Raw genomic sequence first — 26,049 nt, forward strand, 5'->3', positions numbered from 1 at the left:
AGATAGATATATGATAGATAGATAGATAGATAGATATATGATAGATAGATAGATAGATATAGATAGATAGATAGATAGACACCTGTGATATGTGATAGATAGATAGTTATGGTGTTACAGCATCAATTAATGATATAAACATATATCACACATATATATAGGTAAAAAATAAATACAATACAATACAATTCTCTGTGCAAGTGATTGTAAAATTGTACTGTATATTGTCTCTAAGAATATGATTCTCCTCTCACAAAGAGGAGCTATTGTTAATATGGCAGTGGGCAGGAATTATTTTCTATTACGGTTCTTGTTACAGCGAAGTTGAAGCAACCTCCAGCTGAAAAGACACTCATGACATTGTTTACATGATGGTGTAACTTAATCAAAGTACATGCTGTTTAAAACCAGCTGTATCAATAACCTCTTTTTAGTGATAGAAGGCCACATTTCAAGGTTTCATTTCCCAGGTGTTTAAGTTCAGTGAGAAACAGGCACATGTCACACCTCACAGTTCTCATTTAGATATCAAACCTTATCTTGACGTTGTTTTGGTTTTATCTAGCTCCATTACAAATTCTCTATATAAAGCGAATACTAACAGCAATTTTAGGTTTCTCTGTTAGTTGGGTGACAGGTGAGCTACAGTCTTGTGTTGCGCATCTGATTGCAGCATATCCAATTAGGATTTATATTTACACTATTTTCTCTATTGTCATATTTTTTAATTTATGTTATAATTGTGTAATTAGACTATCTGATGTCCCTGTAGATTGCAGCTGGAAATGTTTCCTCTCAAACTTATTATTGGGGTTTTTGCCCTGATATCTTCCACCTGGGCTGAGGTTTGTTGTCATAAATATTATATATATGTGTGTGTGTGTGTGTGTGTCTGTGTGTGTGTGTGTGTGTGTGTGTGTGTGTGTGAATGCATATAAGTGTGCACTGTATTTCATGTTCATATATTGTGTGAGTTTCCGTAAGTGACTGTTGTTGATGTTTTCTTCTATTTCATTCAACATATCTATCTTTTTGCCTTCTCACACTGGCCCTTATATGCGTAAGTTCCTTGTATGTCATACATTCTATAATACCCAATATAATACAAACATGCCATAACAAGATCAGTTTATGTAAATATTGTGAGTCATACGGTCATTTTTGTAATGATTTCCCTAGAGGAAGTTGGCATTGAGGACACCTCTGTGTCTGGAAGACTGTATAGAGCCAACAAGAATGTTGGTGAGATATTTCATTTGAGGAGGGATTTATGGTGTCAAACATATTAAAAACATACAAATTAAAAACTACACAGAAAGTAAATATTGCACTAGACTTGTAGTGACGACAGGTTTTGTTTGTGTGTAAGTGCGTGGGCCAGAGGAGCCTTTGGTGGTGGATGATATTGCCTATGCATCTGAGGCCGCGAAGAACGCTGACCCCTGTACTTCCTACGGGTGCATGTGGCCAAAGTATTCTGATGGATACGTCTACGTGCCTTATGTGATCGCAAACCAGTACTGTGAGTATTTATGGCACAGGTGCATCTCAAACAATTTGAATATCTTGGAAAAAGTTCATTTCCCCCCCATAATATTATGATCCTGCACGGACTGAATGTGTTTGTGCCACCCTAGTGGCCATTCTGTGTTTTACCTTGTGTTTGTGTCCAGTTTCCCTTGTGCCATGTGCTTACAGTAATGTTTCCATTTTCCTGTCCTGTCTGAATGTCCCCACCCCTTGCCTTATTTGGACTTCCTGCTCTCCTGTTTGATGTTTGTCACCTGTGTCCTGTTATGTCCTCATTGCCTGTAATTCGTTTTGTATTTAAGTTTTGTGCTTGCCTTTGTTCTCTGTCGGATTGTCTCTCTCGTCTTGTTGGAATCTGTCTGTCTGTCTGTCTGTCTGTAAGTCTGTCTGTAAGTCAATAAATGTGTTTGTCTGAAGATTCTGCCTGCATTGAGTCGTTGTGCGCTTGGGTCCTCCTGCCGAAAACCCTGTCAAACAATTTATTTCAAAAAGTTAAACTTTCATATAATCTAGATTCATATAATGTGAAATACTTCAAGCCTTTTTTGTATTAATATTGATTATTCTAATCTTGATGATTTCAGTTTACAGCTCATGGAAATCAAAAAGCCAGCATTTCAAAATATTAGAATAAACAATTTATAATACAGAAATGTCAACTTGAGAAGCAGGCAGTGGACTTTTTCATGATATTCTAATTTTTTGAGACGCACCTACTGTATATTACCAAGAAAAGACATCCCCTTTGTGGAAAGTTTGCCCCTGACCACCACTCCTTGCGGTCCTCTTTTCAGCCTCTAGAGAGCTGTCCGTCATTGAGCGTGGTCTGCAGTCCTTCTCGAGCTATACCTGCATCCGTTTTGTTCCCTGGAACAACCAGAGAGATTATATCTACATCCAGTCTCTCAACGGGTAGGCTAACTGTAGGAGGACATTATAACCTTTCAGATCTGTCTGCAAGAAAACCATATGTGTGTTCTGTATGTTTTACTCATGTGCTCTTTTACTTTTGTTTGTGAACAAGTTATTCATAGAAGTGTATGAGTGAACAGAAATTGGGATGATGAAAGATGTTTAGCATTTGTGACATTCTTTCTCAACGTGATTGGGCCTACGTGCTTGTTTGGATAGAGGGGGCCCGAGATGGAGCTGGCATCTTCACTAAGGAGGTTGGCACCTTCATGTACGTTAGGTCAAAGTTTGGGTAAATGTCACTGATGTCGGTTGTTAAGGAATACGTCCTTGTGTACAATGTTGGACGAGTTTGGGTGATGTGGTCAGCGAATATTTGACATGCCACAAGGGAGATGAAAGCTTTGACAAGTCCTATTAATTGTGCCTTTTCTCTGTATCTTTAGACACTTGTTAGTGGCACAGCATAGGTCTGCGGTACCATGAATACAGCTCTCTGAGATTTCTGACTGACTGCTGACTCTGCCTGAGAAATCTTTTGAACAATCTTGAATTTTAGCATGACACTACACACATTTCATCTCAACAAATGCCTCTCTGTATCCTGCATTGTACTGTTTTGTTTAGTTGCATAATCCAACTATATTTCTTTTTATAGCACAACTATCGATTTAGTAATTTAAGGCGGTGGTAGTGTAGTGGTTTAGGAGCTGGACTAGCATGCAGCCTGAAAGTTGTTGGTTCAATTCCTGGCTTCCACCGTTGTGTCCTTGAGCAAGGCACTTAACCCCAAGTTGCTCTGGGGACAATGTAATCCCTTGTAATATGGTTGACGTAAATCACTTTGGACAAAAAGTGTCTGCTAAATGTGATGTAATTTCTTCCCTAATCTTTCTCAGATGTTACTCTTATGTGGGTCGTACTGGCAATGGTCAGACGGTGTCTCTGAGTCGTTCAGGCTGCATCTACCACAACACTGTACAGCACGAGCTGCTGCACGCTCTGGGCTTCAACCATGAGCAAACCCGCAGTGACCGTGACAGCTACATCCGAGTCCTTCTGGAGAATGTTGAATATTGTAGGCTATTCATCTCTCGTTGATATGCTCTTTCCATCCCATCATGCATATTATTATCATTAGATGTATTCGATTAAAATACCGTACCTTTGATGTTAAATTACTTTTGATGCACAGTATAAAACAAAATCTTAAAATGTAACTATGTCAATATCAATATATCAGGAATGCCAGCTCTTAGGTTGCTCTCACATGTTGGCAGATTGCAATCACTTCTCCATGGCAAACATTAGGCCAATGGCTTGCCTTAATTACACACCATGCTGATTTTTTTCTTCCTTACATTTCCTATACAGCCATGCAGCACAATTTCAACAAGATCAACACTCTGAACCAGAATACTCCATATGACTACAACTCTGTCATGCAGTATCACAGGTCAATACATCTCTTACATGCTATAATTGCCACAGTCATTGCCACCGTTTCCTGATTCATTAATTCATTAATTCATCTGTTTGTTTGTTTGTTTGTTTGCTGTCTTTAATGCTATATGTTTCAGGTATGCCTTCTCTAAGAACGGCCTGCCCACCATGGAGCCCATCCCCAATCCCAATGTATCGTTTGGTGAGGCCAGTCAGATGAGTAGCAATGATATCCTGAGGCTGAACAGGCTGTACCGGTGTTAAGAGACAAATAGTGATCCAGATGGGATAATTCAGGTGCGTTCTGGCAAACAAACACATGAAGTCACTTTCCTGAGACATAGCTGTTCACATTGACTACAACGGCAAAGTGCTAAATCTTGTATCTTTAGTGTTACATTACACTGGATAAAGACTAAGGATAACACATTATATCTTTTCAAAACAGATGGGAGTTGTCCACTTCTGATTTCTACTGACTGAGTCCATATCAGTCCCTGAATATTGTCTACCACAAAACACGGATTCATAATAAATCGACAAAAATACCATTACCACGAGTCATTTTCTTTCTCTGTATTCTTGGTACTGATCTAAGCCTTTTGGCATTTTGAATAGCATATAGTTATAATAGCTTGCTTTCTCACATTACACACATTTCTCACTGGACACATTAACATGTACACACACACACACACACACGTTTTTACATTTGACCCCCTCATAAACTAGGCTACTGCAGCCTACAGTACATGCATGTTTCCTAACAGTATGAGATCTCTATATTTATGCTGAACATTAGCTTTGAGTTATGTAATATGTTTTCAAAGTTCAGGACACTGAACAGAGCTGTGCTAGCTGAACAGCCCTGAGGGCGTCCGTACTTAAGGTTGATATAGCCTACAACACGCACTCAACCAGCCCGTGTTTCCATGGATACATTACTTTCAGTTTGCATCACTTCACTTAATGCAATGTGATTAACTATTAGCTGCATTCGTGAACCAAATATCATCACTGACAGCACTGACTGCCATTTTTTTGTTTTTATACCTTAAGGAATTGTCACTAGCCCATACTTAAGCTAATGATCCACCGGTAACTCGAATACAGAATGACCTGGTAAATTAGGTCATTTCCTAGCACTGTCACTAGGGGGTGTCATGCATTTACAGACTTCTTTCTTTTTTTCCCTTTTCTTAGAAGGTGACTCACCTAGGTAGCTACAGTGAATATTTTCAGTAGCACATTTTACATGTCTACACTTGAGTTGACCTTATCTAAAGTAATACATTTGACTCTATTTAATGATATCATACTGCAGAGTCCCAAGTAGGCCTGGCTATCACAGATTCGAGGATCCCATCAACAGTAGGCCTGTGTTTTCTTTGGCTGTCATGAAACAATGACATACTGTTCGACCTGCAAGACTAAAGGTAATTTAGAGGCACAAAGAGGATAAAAATAGGACTATATCAACCATGTGTTTTTTTAGACCTTTAACAAAAATAAAAATATTAACTATGTTCTTCTAAAGTTGCCTATTGAATGTAAACTGCACTGTGCAACAGATCAGCATCTGTGTTGCATGACAGAGAAAAATATCTGATTCTGGTTAGGTTAAGGAATGAGTAGTCTGGCTGGGGCTTCATGGATATGCTTCAGCTGTGACCTGATTTTCTACAGGACAAACTGAGTCCATCACAGATTTTGGCCCTGCCAGATAAATCAAGTCTCTGTAATCTCATCTTTTCTAACTGTTGGGTTCTTTGTTAGGCTTTAACATTCTCTACCCCTGGAGAGTGATACCTAAAAAAGTCAAATCTCCTGAGGTCTTTTGCACAAAATTATTTCTCAAAGAACATGTATTTGAAATGAAAAGTGTGTTACCTCTTAAATCTACAATCATGCCATACTCTATGGCATATGGTGGGCCTAAATGAATGAACAGGCTTCTCAACCCAAGTTCAAAAAAGCTTGAACGCAGGTGTCATTTGCTTTGCTGCCCAAAGATCTGGGATAAGGGCCAGCATGTGTGTGTGTCTCTCTCTGTCTTTTCACTATCCATAGTTTCACTGGGGTGCACGTGTTCAAACTCCAAACACCAGCAGCCAGTGTTCTGGTCACACATTCCTGCACATTCATGTATGAGCGAAAGCATTTGGTCTGTCATTTCGACTTGTGAGGTTGTCGTTTAACCTATTGTCCCTTTGTGCAGTTTGCAAAGAGAGAACAAGGGACTCCTCACTCAGATAAACGGGGGGGGGGGGGGGGGGGGGGGTTCCTTGGACTGGATCGACCACATTCCTTCTGACTGAGATCAGATACGACAACTTATTAAAAATCTCTAAAACAGAGAGACCACTTGTGGGAACAGTTGTGGCTCTCAACAGCATTTTGGTGTTAACTTAGCAATATGAATGTCACTGTCAGTAGGAGCCATCGCTGGGTTCTGTAATCATAGTTTTCACGTCTGGCTACGGTCTGAAAAATATTTTAGGAGACGTGCTGGCAATCTTCAAGAGGTATTCTATTCTGTTGTTTTACTTATTTTCTCATCTCTGTCAATGGCTAGGTCATTGTGACTGTCACACAGCAAGAGTGTTCTCTCTACACACTCGTTCCAGTAAGCCTTCCCTTGCAGTTTGTGGCGGAGCCCTGTCATATGAGAGCGGGGCTATATGTGTCATTGAGATGGCTCTGATTTTAAACTCCTCAAGTTGGGAAGCATCTAATCTCCCTGGAATGTTAAGTCTAGGATCCTTTTTAAGAGGACAATTCAATCTCTATGATCGTCTCCAGTGTCGCCAGGGTTGTGACCCCAAACCTGCTTTTGAATGGTGAAGTCCGAACTAAGAGAATACTGTATGAGGCCAGTATGACCAGAGCTGTCAATGCCTTCTGAAATGCTACTGATTTTCATCCAGAGATAGCAAAGCCAGGCTTGACTCCCTAATAATTTTGCTGGTGGACAATCTTTTCATGTGAATTTGACTAATTCAATTCAGCTTAAAGAACCAGAAAACCCTGCACAGACTATAGCCGTATCAAAATGGTGCAAAATCAGCCTACAACTCCTACAATTCCAGTCTCCATAAATGATGGGAATGGATCTCACCATCTCCATCAGCAGTCCTCTGCTGCTGGCTCTTTGAGCGCTCCTCTGTAGTCGGAGCCAGTTCGCAGCATCCGGGCTCTCTGTCAACGGAAGCGAGACGCCGCTTAAGAGCACATAGGCGCCTCTGATGACCGTCCCCACACTCTTGCCAGAAACCTCTGTAGCCCTCTGTGCCATGACAATGGCTCGAGTCACTCTGAGCCAAGTCCTGCAGAGACGCGAGAGGAAGAGGACACGGAACAGAGTGGCAGACCCCAAATCCATCTCATTCAGCACAGCTCCGTCCACACACACTGTTCCGTCCACATACACTTTTCTGCCCCCTCACACACACTGCACATTACAGGCCATCGTTTTTGCTAGTGGAGAATTTTATGAGAACTTTAAGTTTTGCTTGTTAGACTTATCAACTCCAGATTAAAGATAATACATTTTTTTGAGTTCTGAAAGAGAATGGATTATCCAAGTTGGAAAGTTGCACTGTGTGAGCACAATATTTATGAGCAAAAACAAAGTCACATGAGCAAAGTTTAGAATGCTATGGCAAGGGCCACAGTTATTAGTGAATAAACAGTATTGTGTGGCCCCTCTCAGTGTATTGCATAGACATGACTAGTGACATTATAAGGGGCAGCTTGTGTTACATTACAGTTCACATGCTACTTCATATGGACTGATATAAGACTAATATGATTTGTGCCACATCAGAGGAGGGTCTCCTATTAGCCTTGTACTCTCAGTTGCCTCTGCACTGGTGGTCCATTCACCCTGCAAACACTGGAAGCTGGCAAATTGCTCCAAACATGATTAACCAAAACTGGCATGGGTTCAGCCATCAATTAGAGTCAGGAAAACGAGTGCACAGTAGTTCCCTTCACTGCTCTAAAAATATCCATGGTTCATCTGGCAGGAGTAGGCAAATGTATGGTTGCACTATTAATGCACAACAAATATGACTCAATATTCCCCCTTGACCTAATAGAGCCAAAGACATTTCAACACATCAATAAGAACATATTAGAAGCCTCTTATTATCGAGGCTTCATTTGTCAATGAAGTGGGTCTTGCTGCCTGATTCCAGAATAGGACCTCACCTTAGCACAAGAGACACACATCGGATGTGTAGACCTAGGCTAACACCAAGTCAGGGCTTCATCTAGTAGGCTACTGGTACAGATCCAGGCCTACAGGTAGGCAGCTATGAAGTCACTGGGCGTGGTAAATGAAATAAATTAGGCTATGTAGCCTATTAAATCATTGTGACCATCAGGGCATTGACAAAAACCATAACAGGGACCCACTTGCAGGCGTACAATAAACAGACACACAATTCATAGCCCACAGGCTTAAAAATGTTGTGGGAATTAATCCAAATCAATCATTTGGCAAAATATAGTGTTTTGTTGACTTATTATTGCCACACAGTCACTGTAGAAAACACTGTAGAGTAGACGCAGAGGGCTGAAATAAAATGTAGCCTTGGAGAGAAAGCGCATAATAACACAAGGTAGCCTACAACGTTTCATTGTTAAAATGTTGTCCTGACTGGTTACGACTGTCTTTAAATAGAGAAATCTTCATTCCAGTCCACTACAGCCCACACTGGAAAAGGCGACCAAATGTGTGTGGCACTAGAGAGGTTAAGCGACGGTTATATCGAAGCAGAAATAGGATCGACGTTTACTGGCAAATGCTCGTGTCACTCTTGCCCCCTTTTCAAGTTTGGAACAGGAACGCACGGGATTTGCATCTGGAAGGCTCTGGTCCACGCCTTCAACGCAAACCTCACAACCCGAGCGCCTCAACATCGGCGTGGAACCAAAAGAAACGGTTGTTTTTTTATTTGACGGCTGTTATTTCATGTAGAGGGGACTGCCTTATGTGATTTACATTCAGCAGCGTAATAGTTAAAGCCGTGCCGAATGCGTTGTTTTATGTTGTGTGTGGTGCCCTCACTCCAGCAGACCGCTACAGTAGGAAGATGGCGTCGGAGGGAGCGAGCGGGGAACAGCCTCCTCCGATACAAACACTGGCAGCCGCAATCCATGGAGGTGTTGAAGCGGTAAGAAATTGTTTGAGAATAATGGCTATTTATCGGCAGTGTATCTGGCATTATACCAACGCTGAATAATAATAAGACTGTAACATTACACGTCATGTTTTCAATACAAAGCTGCGACGCTCATCGTCGCTGCTACTGCACATCTTAAGGTGTTATTTTGTTGAATCCAAAGCCATTTGCGAAGTCAAGATGATTGTTGGGTAGCCTCCAGCTCCATAGTATAGGCTACGCACATTGCTTAACATCACTGGCTAGGTTGCCATTGATTTCTGTTGTTACGTTTATCCTCACATACATCTTTTTGGTCGAGCAGATCTGACTGCACAAAGCAGTTTTTCATAATGCCGATGCTGTGGCTTAATGAGAAGTGAGTCGTGGCGCTTTGATCAATCAGACTATGATAGCGCGTTTAAAAATGATTAGGCCTATGTTCCCTACATTTTGTATGAGAATCATTTGATGACATTTCGCTGTGATTTTTGTTAAAATATTGTCAGACCTTTTTTTGTACTCAGTTGAAATAGGCCACACAGTTGCCTGTGTTTAAAGCCCTTGATTCTTCATGTTTCCCTCAGTGCTGGAAAATGGTAGCTTAAGTTGAAAAAAAAACATTACAACGTTATAATCAATGTATGGCGACAGAATGGTCAACATGAAATGAAGTTGCAGAAGGCTGAGGATCTGTGACACAGTTTCATTTATGACCAGAGAGAGAGAGAGAGAGAGTCTGTATTGAGGTGCCACGCAGTTTAAAAAAAGAACTCCAGTTGAGTTTGATGTCTCTTGTTCAGGAAGCCTTTAGAGAATCCACTCAGCTCACATCCTAGTTAAAATATGTTTGTAGCCTATACATAAGGCGATTTCAGTCAATAGTTGTCTACATATTTAGTCTAAAAGGAATGTCAAAATAACTAAACTGCAGGTCAGATCAAGCATTTTACATAGCAATATTATAGGCCCAAATAACAACAAAAAGCTAAATTGAAAGGTTATGTGTATCTTACTATTTGTTAATTCCTTTACAATAGTAGGCATGTAGTTTACTCATGTCTGGCTCTTTACACACTAGAACCTGCCTGCTATCAGGACCCCCTCTATGTTGCACAGTACAGGTAACATGTTCATGCTATTATTAGGCTATAACTGTTCAGTGCCCCCTACCCCAACCTTGATTGTTGCTGTGGGAGAGTTTAAATATAGCCAATCGGTTTCTGAAAGGTACAGCAGGAGTCTCCAGGGAGGGTTTGGGGTGGGGGGTGAGTGGGATGGGGGGGTATGTTCACCGGAGATGCTGCTAAATTGGTCTGAATTTCAGTGACTCAGCTGGCATAGTTCATAGTACAGTGTCACTCAGCTCAGTCTCGCTTGTCAGGCAGGGCGCTTTAATGGTTGGTCGGCAGGCTGGTTTACATTTGGAGTCATGTCGAACAGGTGCCCCTGCTGCCGTGGAGCAAACCCTCGTCCCCTCCGCTGCACCCATATATCTCTGTCTCATAGGGCGGCTTGTCCTGCCAGCTCCTTCGAAGCCTTCTCAGAGGTATGCCGAAAGGCCTCACAGCTTTTAATTAAACTGGTTCTTGCCCTCTTGTTGGAAGAGACCCCTTTTTTGTTGCCTCTCAGCAGGGAACGGTGCGCTTGTCAAGACCATTCAAGAAATACGCCCCCCCATCTGTCTGAAGGAAGGGGAGGGCTTAGCTGCTAGTGGGCTTGGTTTTCCCTCTCTGTACATTACCTCAAATCCCCTAGCCACTTGCCCCTGCCAGTGCATGATGTGTGATTTGAGCCAGCAGCCAGACCCATGGATACCCTGTCTCAGCTGAATGACTGAAGCTAAGCAGGTGTGGACTTGGTTAGTGCTTGGATGAGAGACCTCCTTGGAAAACTAGGTTGCTGCTGGAAGTGCTGTTAGGAGGTGCCACTCTCCCCAAAACATTGATCCCAATGCCCCAGTGCAGTGACGGGGACACTGTATGAGTATATATACTCTTTTGATCCTGTGAGGGAAATTTGGTCTCTGCATTTATCCCAATCCGTGAATTAGTGAAACACACTCAGCACACAGTGAACACACACTAATCCCAGCGCAGTGAGCTGCCTGCAACAACAGCGGCGCTCGGGGAGCAGTGAGGGGTTAGGTGCCTTGCTCAAGGGCACTTCAGCCGTGCCTACTGCTCGGGGTTCGAACCGGCAACCCTCCGATTACAAGTCCGAAGCGCTAACCAGTAGGCCACGGGTGCCCCCAACTCCCACTGTGCTGCAGGAGAAGCCGTTCCTTCAGATGAGACGTTAAACTGACTCACTGTGGTCATTAAAGATCCCATGGCAATTATTGCGAAGAGTAGGGGATTTCCCGGTGTCCTGGCTAAATTCCCAATCTGGCCCCCTAATCATCCCCCAGTATAATTGGCTCATTCATTCATTCATTGTGGTGAGTGTTCTGGCCCATAATGGCTGCTCTGCATCACCCAGGTAGGTGCTACACATTGGTGGTGTTTAGTGAGGTCCCCACCTTCAATGTGAAGCACTCAGGGTGCCTTGAAAAGCGATATATATGTGTGCTGTTGATTAAAAAATACAGCAGAAATAGCAGTTATATTTTGTTGTATTCAAGCTTATATCCTCCTCATTGTTTACATACTCCTATCCATACCCTAATGTATAAAATCATAACCATCTGCTCATAAATAGACATGCATATTACCTGATGCTGTGCAGGTCATAGAATCATTGGTTGTCAAATACAGCCCTCAGTATTTACCCCATTACAGCTGCAATATTCAATTCACAGCTGTTAGGCCAGAGAGAGAAGAATGTCATGCATTTAGATGATGTTGCATGTGATTTGGGAGAATAAAGGGCATTTCATATGAGGAAAATGCTGCACTGTTTTAATATTGCTGTTCGGAGTATATCCATCACAATTTGCAAGTCAGTTGCACTGCAGGCTAATAAGTGATGAATACATGCTTTTGAAGAGGTGGGTTCTAGAAAGATACCTGAGCCCTTATTGATGCCGACATTCATGAGGCACAGATTGACAGCCATTATGCTTTTAGAAATGTGCAACTCCAGGGACCATGGGGAGAGCAAAAGTTTTAATTGATCTAAGTAGCAGTGAAAGTGGCATAGTTGGTTGCAATTACTGCCGTTCCCTTTGGCACGCATGTGGCCGTTTCAGGGTTTAATGAAGTGGTTAAATGCAACGGAGCTGAAAGGCCTCCAGGTATTGCATGAAGTAGCCAGATTTTGTTGCCTTATTATATATGTGTAGTTAAAAAGAGCCCAGCCTATGATAACAAAAGCTAGTTGTAATGGTTAGAGATGTTGACAATGTGTTGGACATAAAAAAAAGAGTATCCAAGGAATGTTATGAGCTGGTTCTATTTTAGTATTTTCTCACATGCTGTTAGTTAATCTAACGATTCTTCAGAAAAAAAGTGATTTATACTATATTACTGTTAGGCTACTTTCTTATATATGTCTAGTTTAGTACTGCAGTTTCAGTATGGCATAGGAGACTATTGTCATTGCTCAGCCATGGTTATCATGGAGTAGTACTATCATATTTCTGTTGTTAGAGCATGTTATAGCAGAAGTGCTGTCTATTGCCCTTACATATGGAAGAAGTGCTGTCTATGTCCCTTACATATGGAGTATGGAGAATGTCAAGCAGGTGCTGATAGGGAGGTCACCCGCTGCTGCCTGCGTCCTGTCCGACCATGCAACCACCATGACTCTCTGACCTTGCGCAGGCTGCACATCCTGTGCCAAGTATCTGAATGATGGGCTTGCAACACCTTGTGTCCTCACTTTTCCCTCTCTCTCTCTCTCTCTCTCTCTCTCTCTCTCTCTCTCTCTCTCTCCCTCTGTGTGTGTGTGTGTTTGTGTGTGGGCAGAAATGTGAGTTGAATGTGGATAACCTCAGCAAGCCGGAGCTCCTCACACTGCTGAGTATCATGGAGGGGGAGTTGGAAGCGCGGGACCTGGTCATCGAGGCTCTCAGGGTGAGTTATCCCGAAACACACACACACACACACACACACACACACACACACACACACACACACACACACACACACACACACACACCTACCAACGCACACCCAGCAAAGACTTAACACATTCCTCACCTTTTAGGAGCCCTAATGGTATTTCTGAAGTCACCAACTACAAAGGCTTGGCTGCCTGACATGTATTACTTTCTTTCCTGCAATGCTCTTGTTTGTGTGTGTGTGTGTGTGTGTGTGTGTGTGTGTGTGTGTGTGTGTGTGTGTGTGTGTGTGTGTGTGTGTGTGTGTGTGTTTTAAGTTACTGGTATGAACTGCTTCCATCAGGTAGGCTAGGTGTGTGTTGACATTGTTTTATTTTGGGTAATACACGGTTAATTACACTAGCAGAGATGTGGTGCTTGTGGTTTGAGAGCACCGTGCAAGTGAACAGTTAAAGCTTGAAGATAGCATTGGTAGCATTTGGTCTCATTTGTTATGGCATTCTCATACATGAGAATGGAGGAGAGCATAACCAAGATGGGGAAACCACAGTGAGCCCTGCACAATTTAATCCGTTGATACACTATTGAAAACATCAGTCACTCTTGCTAATCAGGAAGCCATGAACGTGTATGTTCTGTGGTTCTGTGGCTGTTTTTGAAGGAGAGGTCTTTTGCTGAGAGGTTTACATATAAAACTCTTTGAGTTGGAAAAAACAACATTGTGGAAATCTCTTCAGCATTTAGGTCAACAGCAACACCCTTTTCCTCTAGTGCTTCAGTTCCGACTCAAGTGTTAAACTAGTAATGGCTTTCTAAGTGGATGAGCTTCAGCATTTTTTAGGCCAGTGTATCAACAGTGACATCTTGTATATCTTCCAGTTTCTCTCTCTCTCTCTACCTCTCTTCCTCTTTTTCTTTTCTCTGTGTATCTCTCTCTTTCTCTCCCTCTTTCTCTCCCTCTTTCCTTACACACTCTGTTCATCTCCTCCTCCAGTGATCTTCTGAAGCGGCCAAACAGAAGAGGCCGTGGGTTTGTGTTAACGACCTCTCAAATCCGTCTTGAGCTGCTTCGTCTCTTCCTTTCCTTGTCCACTCTTTCCTGTTCTTTTTTTCCTCATCCTTTCACCCTTTCCCTTCCTCCCTCTCTCGCTCTCTCTTTCTCTTTCTCTGTTCCTCTCCCTCCCTCTCTCTCTCTCTCTCTCTCTCTCTCTCGCTTTCTCTCTATCTCACCCTCTCTCACCCTCTCTCTGTCTCACTTTCTTTCTCTCTCTCTCTCTCACCCACTCCCTCTTCATCTCTCTCTTTCTCTCTCTCTCTCTCTCTGACCCCCCATTTTCTAATCTCGGAGGTCTCCGTGCACTTTGCAGGCGGCTTGCTTTTGTCGGCCTGTTCCCTTGACTCGCAGTGTTTCCCAGCTGGCTCCCTCCCTGCGGATATCCTATCTCTCTCTCTTTCTCTCTCTCGCGCCTTTTCTCTCTCTCTTTCTCTCTTTCTCTCTCTCTCTCTCTCTCTCTCTCTCTTTCGCGCTCTCTTTCTCGTTCTCTAACTCTCTCTTTTTTCTCTTTATTTCTCACTCTCTTTCTCTCTTTCTCCCTGCCCCACTCACACTCTATCCACCACAACATTTCTCCCAGCACAATGGTCTTGTTTGTTTCTGTGGCGGTGAAGAGATAAGCCTGATCACTGCGCAGAAACGGCCTGATATCCCCAATAAAGTGTCTGCTTGGAGGCCCAGCGAGGGGTATGGAGGAGGGAAGGGCAGAAAAGGGGAGGTAGTGTTATGGTAGACTAACAAGTACCTGCATCACCAGCTAGCCATGGCACCACCATGCCTGAGCCTCAATACGATGTTCCGCGGAAGATGGCTCGAGTGATGTAGCATGGTGTCGCTTCATTAAGAGATTTTTTTTTTTTTTGTCTGGGTGATTCATTAGCGTGCTGGAGAAAGCTTTTTGAGCCTCTGTGTCGCTTTTTCATCAGAGAGAATGGAGAGGAAACTAAGCAGATTAGCCCAACGAGCACACAGTCACATGACAACACCCCGCCCCCCCCCACACACACACACATCAAAACCTCTCTTTCAGAGCCAGTCCATGATATCCCTACTGGATCAGCGGATCAAAACAAAACAACTCATATTTGGGGCATCTGGAAGCCGGGACTAGTGAGGGAATCATCCTGAGCGCATCAGTATTAAGGCTTTTAATGCAGTACCAAATCATATAGGTTTCAATAGAATGTGTGTATATGATGAAGTGGACCATTCAGTTCAATTCAATTTCATTTATTAAGCAATTCAATTGGAAATCCCAGTGCATTGTCAAGAGCCTGAACCCCCTAGAGCTAGCACTGAGGTGATGGGGGCACGGAAATACTCTTATTTAACAGCAGAGTGTCAGCTTTTAAGGGGGGGACCCATCAGGCCTAATTCTGTCTTTAACTGTATTTGAGGTGTAGGATCAGAATGGTGGGTCTACTAATGATCTGATACCAGGCTTTGTCATCTTTTCAATAAATGGTGTCAGTCCTGTGCATTGAGAGTGCATGTATAAGTAAGTAGTATATATACTCTTTTGATCCCGTGAGGGAAATTTGGTCTCTGCATTTATCCCAATCCGTGAATCCGCGCAGTGAGCTGCCTGCATCAACAGCGGCTGCATCAACCCTCCGGTTACAAGTCCGAAGCACTAACCTGTAGACCACGGCTGGCCGCATGTAATGCTCAGGCTGAAATGGTTTTGGTTTCATGCTGTTTTCTCAGTCAGTGGTCATATTTTGGTGCAAGCATGCGCTGTTATGAATGCCTGTCACAGGTGCTAGGTCTGTAAAAGCGAAAGCCTTTGCTCTTACAACGTCAGGCAGTTTGGGAATGTGTCACTATCTGGTTTGGTCTCCTTAAGTGAGGCGCTGTTTGAGTCAGTAGATGCTAAATTAGTCCGGCCAAGTTTCCCCTCTGACTGACTCCCTCCCTGAAGCAACAGTGGCTAGTTTGCCTCCATATGCTGGTGGTGGCCAGCTTTCACCCGCGGCATGAATGAATTAACTGGCCCCTTCTGCCCTTGTCTTCCATCTGTATAGCAACAGCAGCTACGTTCAGCGCTCATGTGTGTGGGGCGGTGGGAGGAGGTCACATTGCAATGCTGTCAGAATGCCCCCTGTGACAGTTAAAGCATTTGCCCCCCCCCCCCCCCCCCCCCCCCACCACCCATCCAACGTGCCTAACCAAACACGCATCCATAGGAGAGTGGCTCTAGACACCCGTAGCAGAGGTCTTGTTAATCAAGCCTGCAGCGTTGATGGTTAAAGTAGGGGGGACTGATCCCCCTGTATCAGCTGAGCATCTCTGTGTGGAGCGGAAAACCACGTTGTCATCACCCCCCCCCCCCCAGTGCCCAGCCACCACCACCACCATTTCCCCTACCCCATCTGCGGAACGGCCCAGCTTTTTTTAACCAGATTGTTTCCCTGAGCGGGATGCAGGGATTTGGGGGGTGGATGGGAAGTAGGTCGTCATAGTTACTCAAGCTCTCTCGCTCTCTTTCACTCTCTCTCTCTTTCTCATTCTCCCTCCCTCTCATTCTCCCTCTCTCTCTCTCCCTCCCTCTCATTCTCGCTTTGCTTCCACCCCTCTCTCTCTCTCGTCCTCCCTCTCTCTCTCTCTCCCTCTATTTCTCTCTCTCCCTCTCTCTTTCTTTTTTTTCCCTATTCCGTGTGATGATAGAATGTATCATTCGCCAACCCCTTCTGATTCGGTGATGCTCAGTTTTGATGTTTATTAGATGCGGCCATTAAACATGCCAGGATAACATTCACAGGAGAGGCCACGTGAGCTTACTGGGAGGCCAGTGGGGTTGGGGGGGAAGGGGTTGTTAAGGGGGATGAAACCTGAAGCGGCCTCTAAAATAGTCTCCTCGGTGTGTGTGGGGGTATGTATGTGTGTATGTATGTGCGTGCAGTTATCGGTGTTCTTGTGTGCATGTGTGTGTTTGAGTGTGTGTGTGTGTGTGTGCAGTAATCAGTGTGTGTGTGTGTGTGTGTGTGTGTGTGTGTCACTGGGTGCACATGTTCTGTCCCAGATTTCATCGATGGTTATTTCACTGCCCACAAAAGAGAGCATATGGTAGAAATGCCAGAAAGCATTGGTGGTCGCCCCAGAAAGTTCTTATGAGTGACCAGCATCAATGGCACTCATAATCCAATTAAGACTTTAGATAGTATTGGATATTCAGGTAAATTAAAACAGCTCCACTGTTCTCATGGCTATTTCTCTTCAGTTTGTACTGTTCTGCAGCTAACAGAAATTAATAATGAATACCCATGCTGATGCTATATGGTGTGGATCACACAGCAGATACACAGACACACACGCACGCACAGACTAACACACATGCACACACACAACATCTCTGCTTGCCTGACTGTTCTAATGTGTGTATGCCTAACAGCACAGCTGTGGCTATGACGTATATCATCTGACAGCGATCGAATAGGGTTCAGCACCAATGCACAGACACCCATTCTTGTGTTGTTTGTGTTTGTGGAGTTGGTGCGTAGCTGATAAGAATAGCATCCAAGGGATAGCAGCTATGAGCTGTTAGCATCACGTCAGCGTGTCAGCGTAAGGGCTGTCTTGGGGAAGTGTGTGTGTGTGTGTGTGTTGTTGGTGTTTGTGGAGTTGGTGCGTAGCTGATAAGAATAGCATGGCGAGGAGAGCCGCTAGGAGCTATTAGCATCACGTCAGCGTAAGGGCTGTCATGGGGAAGGAAGGCCCGTCGACAACAGTGTGCTGTGGAGCAAGGATGATGTGGCTCACTGTGTGTGGCAGCTCTGCTGCCCCACGCTCGCTTTCCTCTCTCCTCTCTCCTCTTCCTCCTCTCTCTTGTTTTCCATCTCTCTCTCTCTGTCTCTCCATCTCCTACCCGTATATTTTGCTCTCAGATTCTTTCCTCCTCCCTTTTCCCCCTCTCCTTTCCTCCCTTCCTTCTTTCTGTCTGTCTTTCTTTCTCACTCTTCCTTCTTTGTCTCTCTCTCTCCCCATCTGTCTCTCCCTCCCTCTCTCTCTCTCTCTCTCTCTCTCTCTCTCTCTCTCCTGCTCTTGTTCTGTGACGTGACTGCCCTGAGAAGCTGCCTGGTTCCAGATCGATGACTCTGCATCTCTGTGAGCAGCAGAGCTAGAAGCCGGAGCCTGCTGCCACTCAGAGCCACATAACTCCTCTGAGCTTTGTCTTATTGTTGCCCTCTTGTTTGCATACGCAGAGCAATGTTTCTGCGAGTCTAATGACTTAAAGACCAGCAAGTAAAATTCACTTTGCTTTACAAGGTGATTTAATTTTCATAATTGGTGGTGGTGTTGCCTTAAAAGATTGGCTTTGTTTTTCCCTCAAAGGCCTCAGGGTTGACTGCAATGTTTCACTTCTTGGAATCATGGTGGTAAAATTGTAAAATTGCTAAATTGGTCAAATGCTCTGGTGTTTATTGGCATTTACGGTATTAAGCATTGATTGAAGAAAAGAGAACAGAAATGACTCTCTCAGATGAATGCACCCAAGATTATGTCACGAATCTCCAGGAGAAAGGAGGGAAAAATCATTATCTGGGCTCTCATTTCCCTTCCTAAATCAATATTGGAGGTAGGCCTCTCCACGGAGCTCCCTGGCCGCGCTCCGGTCTCGCTGGATGAGTGCAGTTGCTCAGCAGATTGCGCTGCGGGCCGTCTTGAGACCGCAGGGGCCGCGGAGTGTGGGCTAGCTAATGCCATCTCGTGAGTCATCAAGCGTGGTGGGTGGAACTGTACACATTTGCATGGAGCCTTGCCGCTCTGGAGCGCCTGCGTCATGGCGCCGGGAAAGAAAGACAAGTCCTCACTGACTACAACGTCTGTGTGGAGCAGGACACCCGACTCTCTCGTTCTCTCTTTCTCTCTCTCTCTCTCTCTCTCTCTCGCTCTCTCTCTCTCGTTCTCTCTCCTTCTCATTCTCTCTCTTGCCTCTCTGTATCTTTTGGTTAAACACAAGTAACCCAGGCTGGAAGGGTACATCCCCTCTTGTGTCTGTTATGAAGGGATATGCTGGGAAAAGCCAGGAAAAGCCGCAGCGTTGACAGTCAGCTGAGCCTGGATGTGATTGGAGGAGGGGGTAATGGGGGGGGTGGGGGGGGGGGGGGTGTTGAGGGGTATTTGCAGAGGGCCATGTTTAAGTGCGCTTAGGGACCTGGCCCAACTCTTATCTTGGCTCCAGGCCTTGTGCCCTAACAGATTTGGATCAGGCAGAGGGTCCCCAGCCTTCCTCTATTCTCCAGCACAAATGCAAAGCTTTGAACCAGAGTTGAGCTCCTCAGGTCTTACACACAGGCCTGACTAGATGACATGTCTGACCATTCTGTTTTCATTCTGCATAAATCCCGAATGAATGGAGACCTTTTTACTGCTGCAGAATATGAATATGAAGAATATGAATACCCCAGGCCAAATGAGATTCTAATGTTGAATATGAAAGTTGTATTCATTAAAGGCCCTCATTGCAGTGGTCACCCTGAAGACTGAGAAACGATGGAACTTTCTGTTCTGCGAGTGGGAGAGATGCGTGAGACTTCTTGGCTTTGAGACAGTGAGATGACGTCTGCCAGAAGTTGCGTTCTCTTCTGCATATAGTCGGCTCTTTGTGGACAACAGTGGCGACTATTGTCCCCTGTGGCTCTCTGGACGCAATGCCACCCTCTCTCCGAGAGCCCCCTCGGTGCGCCCCCCCAGTGATGATACATCACACTGCCCGTGTCGTCCAGGGGATCCTCCAGCTTGTCAGCTCATAGCTTCCGATGTGTCTCTGCCTCAGTCACTGTCTCGATGATTTGTCCATCCTAGAGGCCTTTCACATGGCTGTTCTGCATGCCCGCCTACTTGCACACTGCAGGTCCACTCTGTGTCGCAGGTGTCACCTGAAGTAGTCTTGCTCATTTGCTGAGCCGAGAATGATTTAGTAAGATTGTTGCCATTTAGGCCCGGCATAACACATTCAAACTTAGCTCAAAATAGCCATGGGATATCCATCAGGCTTCAGAGAAATGACTTGTCAGGTCATCTTTCAAAATGAAGTTAGCCAGATTCGTGTCAGCACATTTATGGGATAATTATGATAAACAACGAGGCCTGGTTGGGCTGTAAAAAGGCTGCTCTGGTACAGCGGTCTTGGCTGCGGCTCTGGGCTTGTTTATTGCATTTTTGTGGCCCAGGGAGGGAGGGAGGGTGAGTCGAGAGGGAGGAGCGCCTGAGTCGAGAGGGAGGGTGGGTGGATGGGCAGTCTCAGCCTGTGGGGAGGTGGGGTGGTTGGCTGTGGTCAGGGCACGGGGTGGTCTACTTAACGATCGATGGTGGCCAAAGGACATACAGTCTGTCTGTGTGGATTTGGGGATGGAGACAGATGCTAGCGCTAATGCTAACAGTTTCGGGCCCATGTTTAATGTTTTTTGGGGTTAAATGTGCATAATGATCGTTAGCCTCTCCCCTGGTCTATGTCCCTGTCTTCTGCTCCCTAGGCTGGAGAGTGGGTGTCCTGTCTAGTTGATTAAGCCGCTGATTGAAGAGAGTGGAACAGAAAGTCCATATATGACCTCCAAACTGGGAGGTAACTAATAGTTACCTAATCATTTGTGCATAACCCTGGAGTATGAGAGCAAGATCAGGATGCAGCTTTTGAGCTTTGCTCTCAGCCTCAGCTTGTTAGCCATGATGTTTTGGTCACTGGTATGACTGAAGTTCTGGTGCAAGCCCCACTTGTAAGCCCAAACCTAGGCTGTGTGTCTGGAGCTGAGTTCCTTAAATGCCAGTGTTTTAGAGGCCAGGTTGTTTGTTATTGAGAACTTGAGTCTAACTGCCACACACACACACACAGACACAGACACACACACACGCTGTTGGCATATGCTTAATTGGCATGCTTGCTTGCCAGTAATCCTCCCTGGTGTCTCTCTCCATTGGCTGTATGTTTGTATTTTGTCTCTCGGACTGTTGTGTTAAGGGCTGTTTGCATGTAGAAGAGACTTGTAGAACCTTGACGGAGTTTTGAGATGTTCATTCCATAGACCCTGTTCCCCAACGCATGCCCTTTCATCGGCCACATTTATGTCCCCTACTTTTGTTGTTAAGGTTGTAAGGGTACACTCTTGTTTTGATTCGAGCTGACACGCAATACCTGTCAGTGGCACCTTTTGAGCTGCTACAGTGAACATCGGCCAACATCACTTGGCGCGGTTTTGACAAATAGCAGTCGTGGCTCAGAAAAAACACCCCCCGCTGTGCCCCCCCATAAGCTTCCAGAATGTTCTGAGAGTGCTCCCTGTGGAGGATCATCAGGCCAGCAGCATATCCGCTGTCACATCGAGTCAGAGTATGGAGCTGCCTCCATGCCATCACCACCGTCAAGCCCACCACCACCACAATTGCCACCACTACCACCACCTCCACCACCACTATCACCACCACCACTCTTCCACACCACCACCACCACTTCCACACCACCACCAGCACCACCACCACAATCACAATCACAATCTCCACCACCACCACCACCACCACCACCACCACTATCACCACCACCACTCTTCCACACCACCACCAGCACCACCACCACAATCACAATCTCCACCACCACCACTTCCACACCACTCTACCACACCACCACCACCACCACCACTTCCACACCACTCTACCACACCACCACCACCACCACCACCACTTCCACACCACTCTACCACACCACCACCACCACCACCACCACTTCCACACCACTCTACCACACCACCAGCACAATCACCACCAGCACCACCACTCTAGCACAAGTGCCTCCATTCCCTCGTTAGGACCTCTCTCTCCCTCCCAACCCCCTTGGGCATGTCAGTGCCTCTACTCTCCCCACCTATCTGGCCTGCCACTCCCCAGGGATCAGATATAGCAGCAGGCGTCCGTGAGGAGTCGGCAGCATAGCTGTGGGAGGGCATCAGTCGGGGCGGCTGCCTGGTGTCAGTTAGTGCATGTGTGGCCCTCACAGCGAGGGCGTATCATGTGAAAGGCCATGCCCATGAGAGGGGTTGATGTTTCCACCTTCTCGTAGAGGGTGAGTGGACAGTGTGCGAATGCAGTGAAAGCAGAGAATGTTGGGGTCTGTTACAGCACAGGTTGGGTTTTTTTGTCTGCGTGTTTTTTGTCTGTGTGTTTGTGAGCAGTGAAATATACTGTATGTGTTGGTTTCTGTGTGTATCTGTGTGTGCGTGTGCGTGTGCGTGTGTGTACAGCCATGCCCATGTGCGTCTGCACCCATGCACTGAGCATGTGTGGGTCAATAAGCAATGGATTTTATAGATTGTCCCTCTACGGTGCGCCTCACTCTGAAATATAGTTCATTTGCGAGTGCAGTTAAAGTAGGCCACGACCATTATTAGAGAGCAGACAGAGAAAATGCCCAGTGGCAGTGATCAGAACCATTATGGCATTTATGCAAGGGCCACTGTGAACCCAAAGTCATTTTATGGTGATGGCCATTAAAGGTGCCATGTGTAAGAATTGAGGTAAAAATATCCAAAAAATGAGCTACACGCATCAAAAGAATAAGAAGAAATAAGGGCGATGATGTCATTAAAAAAATGACAAGGTATAGTGCTGCAGAGATATCAACCTGAATTAGCATGCTAAATTACTAGCCACAGCCCGACAGGTGTCATAATACCAGTTTAGGCCATGGGAGGCGGTATGCGGGCAACATAACCGCCAGCCAAAATGCAATACACATGTCTTGGTTATTACTCTAGGGTAGACCAACTCGCTTTCTGGAGGCATACTGCCCCCATCTTTTATGGAATGTGGAGTATGAATTGATTTTTTGGCGGACATTACACATGGCACCTTTAAGCATTCCCCCATACTGCTGCCTTCATATGCTGTCAGTTTGCACTTTCCACAGCTGATCTTTTTTAACAGATTATCTTAAAAGTAGGCCCTGTTAAGTCTTTTCCAAATGTTATTATTTATGCACGCCCTGTTGGTGGTGAAACATTTTCAAGTGCACATTTGCAATCATGTGCTGCCTCTACCCGACAGGATGTTCATGAAGTAGGTTATCTGTGTAGCAGTGCTCTCCGGCAGGTCTGCGCACAGACGTCATTGGCCCCCTGTAAGCTGTTCTGGTTAAAGATTCATTGTTCTGCCTCCAAGTGTAGTGTGGGGAAGAGGAGCATTCTCACTGAGCCATCAGAAACGCTCAGCCCACCACCCCTGCAGGGTCACACACAGCAGTCAAATGACTCCCTGTGTGCTCAGTGTGTTTGTGTGTGTGTGTGTTTGTTTGGTTTGTGTGTGTGTGTGTATGTGTTTGTTTGGTTTGTGTGTGTGTGCGTTTGTGTGTGTGTGTGCATGTGTATGTATATGTATATGTGTGATTGTGTGTGTGTGTGTGTGTGTGTGTTTGATTTGTGTGTGTGTGCGTTTGTGTGTGTGTGCATGTGTGTGTATATGTGTGATTCTGTGTGTGTCTGTCGTTGTGTGTGTGTAGCAGCTGTGTGGGAAAAAGGGAGAACTCATTACAGTATGGAAGTGCTACTCCTCAGCTTCCTTACCCAGCCCCCACTGTACATGAGCCCGGTCCACCTCCGGTCCAGTCACAACGCAGGAGAGAGGAGAGCGCACAGGCAGAGAGGAAGAAATGCAAATGGAGATGAAGATGTGGATGAGGTGCCAGTGCTTTTTGGCTGGAGTGTGTGTGTGTCTGAGTGTGTGTGTGTGAGTGTGTGTGTGTCTGAGTGTGTGTGTGTGTGTGTGTGTGTGTGTGTGTGTGTGTGTGTGAGTGAGAGAGAAGATAATCTATATAAGAAACAGAAAGAGAGAAAGAGAGTGTATATCAGAAAGAGCGTTCTGGTTCTGCTCGACATGTTCTTTGCAGGGTCTGTGATGTTCTCCTCTTATCACGTTGGCAAATGCCAGAGAGATTGAGGCGGTTGACGCCGTGGCCCATTTATGTAAGACCTCCTTGCGGGGGCTCTCTCTCTCTCTCTCTCTCTCTCTTTCTGTCTCTCTTTTTCACTTTCTCTCTCTCCTTCTGTCTCTCCTTTTCACTTTTTCTCTCTATCTCTCTCTCTCTCTCTCTCCTTCTGTCTCTCCTTTTCACTTTCTCTCCCTTTCTCTCTCTCCCTCTCTCTCTCTCCCTCTCTCTCCATCTGTCTCTCTCTCCTCCATGGACAGATACAGAGGGAGGGAGGGAGAGGATGGGAGAGGCAGAGTAAGTGAAACAGACAGTAAGAAAGAGGGATAGAGAATGTGAGGGAGAAAGAGAGTAAGTAAAACAGAGAGGGGGGGCAGGCTCTCAGATTTGCTCTGCTTGTTCTGCTCTGTAGTTGAAACAGAATTCGTACAAGGGGCTCGATAGCCTCACATGAATATGCCGGCTCGCTCTCTCTCTCTCTCGCTCGACCAGCCACCCCCAGCCACTGGGTCCTCTCATGGGTCCTCCTTACAAGCAGCGCTATTGCAGTGACCAGAGACCACAGCAAATGGTTTAGATGAGTGCGGCACGAGTCGAGCCAGAAGCCGTACACAACTCACCCCCACCACCCCAATGCTCTTGGCCCCAAGTGAGTCCAAAAATACACTCAATCAGCCCTCTTCTAAACAGATGTTTCACCTTTTGTCAGCTCCCACCTCGCACTGCGCTTCAATAAAAGCATGTTTCCTTTCACATGCTAATGTTGGCACAGGCTTTGCTGTGTGTTTGCAGTGTTATGTGAAATTATGTCAAATTTGGAGCACGAGTTAATCTGCATCATCTCAGATGAATGAGGCTGCCAGGATGATGATTTCTCGCTCTTTTCCTTCCTCACTCTCTCTCTCTCTCTCTCTCCCTCTCTCCCTCTCCCCTTCTGTGCTGTGCTGCATGTTTGATGCATGGTTAAATCTGGTTCTGCTGTTCCTGAGGGACTGGTCGGCTTTTTCCTTCTGGAGTGAGAGAGTGAAAGAGAGAGAGAATGAGTAAGTGTGGAGGGAAGGATGGAGAGAGGGAGTGAAGGAGGGAGATAGAGGGAGAGTTAGTGAGAGAGGGCTGCTGTGCTGTGTTTGCGTGCGTGCATGTGTGTGTGTGTGTGTGTGTGCGTGCGCATGTGCGTGCGTGTGTGCATGTGTGTGCGTGCGTGTGTGTGCATGTGCGTGTGTGCGTGCATGAATGTGTGTCCGTGCATGGATGTGTGTGTGCGTGCATGTGTGTGTGTGTATGTGTGTGCAGGTAATCCACAGCTAACCCAGAAGCAGCCCAGAGGCATTGCTCTGCATGCTGACGGAATGAGTCAGCTGCTACACACACACACACACACACACAGGAATGCACATGCGTGTACACACCAAACACACGCGCACACACATACAAACGCACACAAAAGTATGCTCACTCCCCCACTGTCCTCTCTGTAGGTTTTGAGTAAGGGAGTCTGATAAGATGACTGCTGCCTCTTTCCTGTATGTCATGCTGCAGTTTCTGAGAAAAGCTTTTTCTCCTTTTAACCTGCGTCTAAACGTTGCCTCTGTGTGTGTGTGTGTGTGTGTGTGTGTGCTTTGCCCGCACTGTACCCTTTATATCATCAATATCACATTTCCATATTAGCTCTTCATGTCCATTTCCTTGCCTTTATAAACAGCAGTTCATATGGACAATCCACAACACCTGACTTTGCTCTTTTTGTATGCGTATTAAATTTCATTGAAACCTTCGCTAGCCCAACACCCCGGGATTATCAAGTTTTCCTGACCAGCCAGAATGTAGCAACACCCTTGTAGCAACAGGCTGTCAGAAATGATCCCCGAGGTCAAATAGATTTCCCTCTTTTATTCACTTTTCGTTTGGAGGAAAAACTGACCACACCATGAACAAGTTTTGTTGATCATTATGGTTTGTACCATATGAGTGAATCGGAATGGCACTAGTCAGGTTGTGTTTGATGTCAGAGTCCTCCACCACATCAGCA

The 26,049-nt window shown here is 45.4% G+C and overlaps 2 protein-coding genes across 2 annotated transcripts in view; both read left to right on the top strand.

Moving 5' to 3' along the window:
• The first annotated feature begins 785 nt into the window (after positions 1-785).
• Positions 786-4,162, top strand: LOC121723661 (high choriolytic enzyme 2-like). Its single transcript, XM_042109563.1, has 7 exons — positions 786-845; positions 1,182-1,242; positions 1,370-1,522; positions 2,325-2,442; positions 3,342-3,520; positions 3,817-3,898; positions 4,023-4,162. Exons 1-7 carry the CDS (start codon positions 786-788, stop codon positions 4,147-4,149), a joined length of 780 nt encoding a protein of 259 aa, XP_041965497.1. The 3' UTR covers positions 4,150-4,162.
• A 4,445-nt stretch (positions 4,163-8,607) lies between these two features.
• The window catches only part of cttnbp2 (cortactin binding protein 2), a 50,641-nt gene continuing 33,199 nt past the window's right edge, over positions 8,608-26,049 (top strand). Inside the window, exons 1-3 of the mRNA XM_042109547.1 lie at positions 8,608-8,833; positions 8,968-9,065; positions 12,962-13,069. Coding sequence (XP_041965481.1) covers positions 8,623-8,833; positions 8,968-9,065; positions 12,962-13,069 — 417 coding nt within the window. The 5' untranslated portion in view covers positions 8,608-8,622. The remainder of the gene's footprint in view (positions 8,834-8,967; positions 9,066-12,961; positions 13,070-26,049) is intronic.

This window comes from Alosa sapidissima, chromosome 11, assembly GCF_018492685.1.
Source record: "Alosa sapidissima isolate fAloSap1 chromosome 11, fAloSap1.pri, whole genome shotgun sequence".
NCBI lineage: Eukaryota > Metazoa > Chordata > Actinopteri > Clupeiformes > Clupeidae > Alosa > Alosa sapidissima.